The sequence below is a fragment of the Gadus chalcogrammus genome, chromosome 22 (genome assembly GCF_026213295.1).
Source record: "Gadus chalcogrammus isolate NIFS_2021 chromosome 22, NIFS_Gcha_1.0, whole genome shotgun sequence".
Lineage (NCBI taxonomy): Eukaryota > Metazoa > Chordata > Actinopteri > Gadiformes > Gadidae > Gadus > Gadus chalcogrammus.
Genome location: NC_079433.1, coordinates 3,100,679 through 3,103,810, shown reverse-complemented (window position 1 = coordinate 3,103,810; position 3,132 = coordinate 3,100,679). Strand labels below are relative to the sequence as shown.

Genomic DNA, 3,132 nt, shown 5'->3' with positions numbered 1-3,132 from the left:
CCCCCCTCTCTCTCTCTCTCTCCTCTCTACACCCCCCTCTTGCTCCCTCTCTCCCCCCCCACTCTCTCGACCAACTCCTATCTCTCGATCTTTCCCCCACCCCACCCCCCCACCCCCCCCCCACTCCTATCTCCAGAGAGTACGAGGTTGTCTCTGTCAGAGGAGCCCCTCCTCCCCAGTTGGTGTGCCATGCTACAGGCTTCTACCCTGACAGGGTGGTGGTGTTCTGGAGGATGAGACGGCCGGAGAGCTACCATATGAGCAGGTGGACCCGGGGAGGTCCTCCCCAACCAGACGGGATCCTTCCAGCGTCAGCCGTGGACCTCAACCTCAAGGGCCGTCCCACCAGAGGACTGGATAGGTACGAGTGTGTGTGGTCCCAGCTGAAGGCATCGCGGACCATCTCCACCCCCCTGGACCCGCCCTCATCAGGACCAACTGGGGTAAGACTGGTGTTGGAGGGGATGGAGGGGGGAACACATGTCTCACCACCTCCACCTGACCTCATCACAACCACTGCCAGGTGTACCTGGACACTGCTGAAGCTACTGGGTAAACACACAGCTCCCAGGAGTAGCTCACTGCAGCAGAACAGGGTGGATTGTGGGTAAATGAGTTCTATGAATTGGGCTAGGCTCAGATCAGTTCCTGAGTGACCCTGAGCTCCAGAACAGATTCAAGAGGAACTCCTCTTTTCCACATACGTACATTCTCGTATGCGATCCAACCGTCTCCGACCGAAAGTCCATTCATTCCTATGTGATTCTCCGTAATGTCCGTTTTTCCTCCGAGACTCCTCCCCTCCGTAAAACTTCTGTCCGGAGTGTCCGTAATATACGTTCAAAAAATGTAACTTACGCCGTCGTTTTACGGAGATACCGTATGAACGTTTTTATGTTTTTCACAAAACATGTAAGTACCTGGCAGGCCAAACTCCTCGCGGATCTCTTTCCAAGGCTGGTTGGTTTTGTTTTTATCTCTGTATATGTCGATCCTCATGTTCCAAAGTACCGGTCTCCTAAAAACGGCCATTATCATACGCTCCCCCATCTTTTTGGCTGACCGTAAATAAATTCATGTCCGTACGTAAAACACTAGCGCCCCCTTCCGTAAATTTACGGAATCACGGATACGAAAAACATAAGTATGTGGAAACGAGGCGGAATAGTTACACTGACGTTGTGTTAGTCGTGTGTGTAGCATCACGTGACGTTGACATGTGGTTCAATGATGGAGGGATGGATGGGGGAGGGGCTCTGTCCATCATCTATTATTACACACCTGATTTTATTTTCTGGATTTACCTTCAAGGCAAGAGTGGCCCCACCATCCCCATCATCATTGGGTTGCTTGTTCTCCTCCTCGCTGCTGCTGCTGCTGTTGTTGGAGTCCTTCTGTACAAGAAGAGGAACGGTGAGTGGATCAAACTCTCCAGGAGGACAGACACCTGGTCTCCACCTGCTCCTACTTCCTGTCCCCTTCCTACGATCTGATTGGTTGTCTTCACACACTGGTGGTCCGGTGGTAGAAACCTCTCCACCTCTGAATGATGAACCTCCTCCAATGTCCACTGAGATGTTGTGGCATTAAGAATATGAAAGTATAATAACATGAGGATATTCACCACTGTTACAACATTAATCATTTCTCTTGTTCCTTAGCTTCAGACAAGCGACAAAAACCAGGTGGTGAGTAAATTGAGTTTTTACTGCAGTTCGGTTCTTATGATTATTGCTACTACCAATAGTGACCGTCTAGCTCACTGGACTATACAGCTCTATAGATCTAGATACATCTAGCTCACTGGACTATACAGGTCTATAGATCTAGATACATCTAGCTCACTGGACTATACAGCTCTATAGATCTAGATTGCTCACTGGACTATACAGCTCTATAGATCTAGATACATCTAGCTCACTGGACTATACAGCTCTATAGATCTAGATACATCTAGCTCACTGGACTATACAGCTCTATAGATCTAGATACATCTAGCTTACTGGACTATACAGCTCTATAGATCTAGATACATCTAGCTCACTGGACTATAAAGCTCTGTAGATCTAGATACATCTAGCTCACTGGATGATACAGCTCTTTCGATCTAGAATCATCTATCTCACTGGACTTTCCAGCTCTATAGATCTAGAATCATCTAGCTCACTGGACTATACAGCTCTATAGATCTAGATAGCTCACTGGACTTTACAGCTCTATAGATCTAGATACATCTAGCTCATGACTTCACCTCCTCCCATTCTGCTACTTCCCAGGTTCTGACACCAGCTCTGAGAACACTGAGGGGCAGAATCCGGCTCCTGAGGCCCAACCTCTGACCAAAGTCAGTACTTTACCACTTTACAATACTTATTCAGAGTTATATGTTTACTGCTATTTTTATTAGCAGCCTACTTTATCACAGTAATATATTAACTGTCATATTTGAACAGTACTTCATCACAGTAATATATTAAGAGTACACCATCACAGTGATAATGTGTGTGATAATGTTTGATGTTTAATCATGACTTGTGCTTCCTTGCTGTTTAGGTCTAAAGTTAAATCATGAAGAGTCTTCTCACATTCCTCTTCCTAAAGCAGGTTGGAGTGGATCGCTGTCATCTATAATCATCACAATCAGTTTGGGGACTTCAGCTAACTAAAGATGCTATATTTGCTTAATTAGATTAACATTCATACTTTATTTTGATAAAAAACATAAATCCGTAAGAAGTGTAAATCAATTAGATCTCTGTATTTTTGATCGATTAACTCAATGGGTTAATCCTGCAATCTTTCACTGACCCTTGGAAACCATGGCAACATGACCCCGCCATGATGGCCATTTTGTTTTGGTTCTAACTGCTTCATCTTCTAAACTTTTAATTATGTTACATTGTTTAGTCATATTTAAGTTTCAAATAATGTAAGATTCTGAATCAAGGTTTGGGAAAGTGAGATTCTGTAAAGTTTGAATACAATAATCATTAAATGTAATGTGTTTCGTTAAAATATTTAATTTCTGCTAGCTAGAGAATTGCATTGCTACATAGGCTACCACACTCGAGCTAAGCTGCTTTAGCTTTAATGCACTTTGTTGTGTTTTCTGTGTTCTTTGGGGAATTGGAT

The 3,132-nt window shown here is 44.5% G+C and overlaps 1 protein-coding gene and 1 long non-coding RNA gene across 2 annotated transcripts in view; one reads left to right on the top strand and one right to left on the bottom strand.

Annotated features, from left to right (window-relative positions):
* The window catches only part of LOC130376174 (tapasin-like), a 6,035-nt gene extending 5,632 nt beyond the window's left edge, over positions 1-403 (bottom strand). The window contains exon 1 of the mRNA XM_056583394.1: positions 292-403. Within this exon, the coding sequence (XP_056439369.1) occupies positions 292-403 (112 nt within the window). The remainder of the gene's footprint in view (positions 1-291) is intronic.
* A 5-nt stretch (positions 404-408) lies between these two features.
* Positions 409-2,840, top strand: LOC130375656 (uncharacterized). Its single transcript, XR_008893863.1, has 5 exons — positions 409-443; positions 1,312-1,413; positions 1,662-1,688; positions 2,277-2,344; positions 2,554-2,840. It is a non-coding gene; the product is annotated as an uncharacterized LOC130375656 (long non-coding RNA).
* Positions 2,841-3,132: the final 292 nt, after the last annotated feature.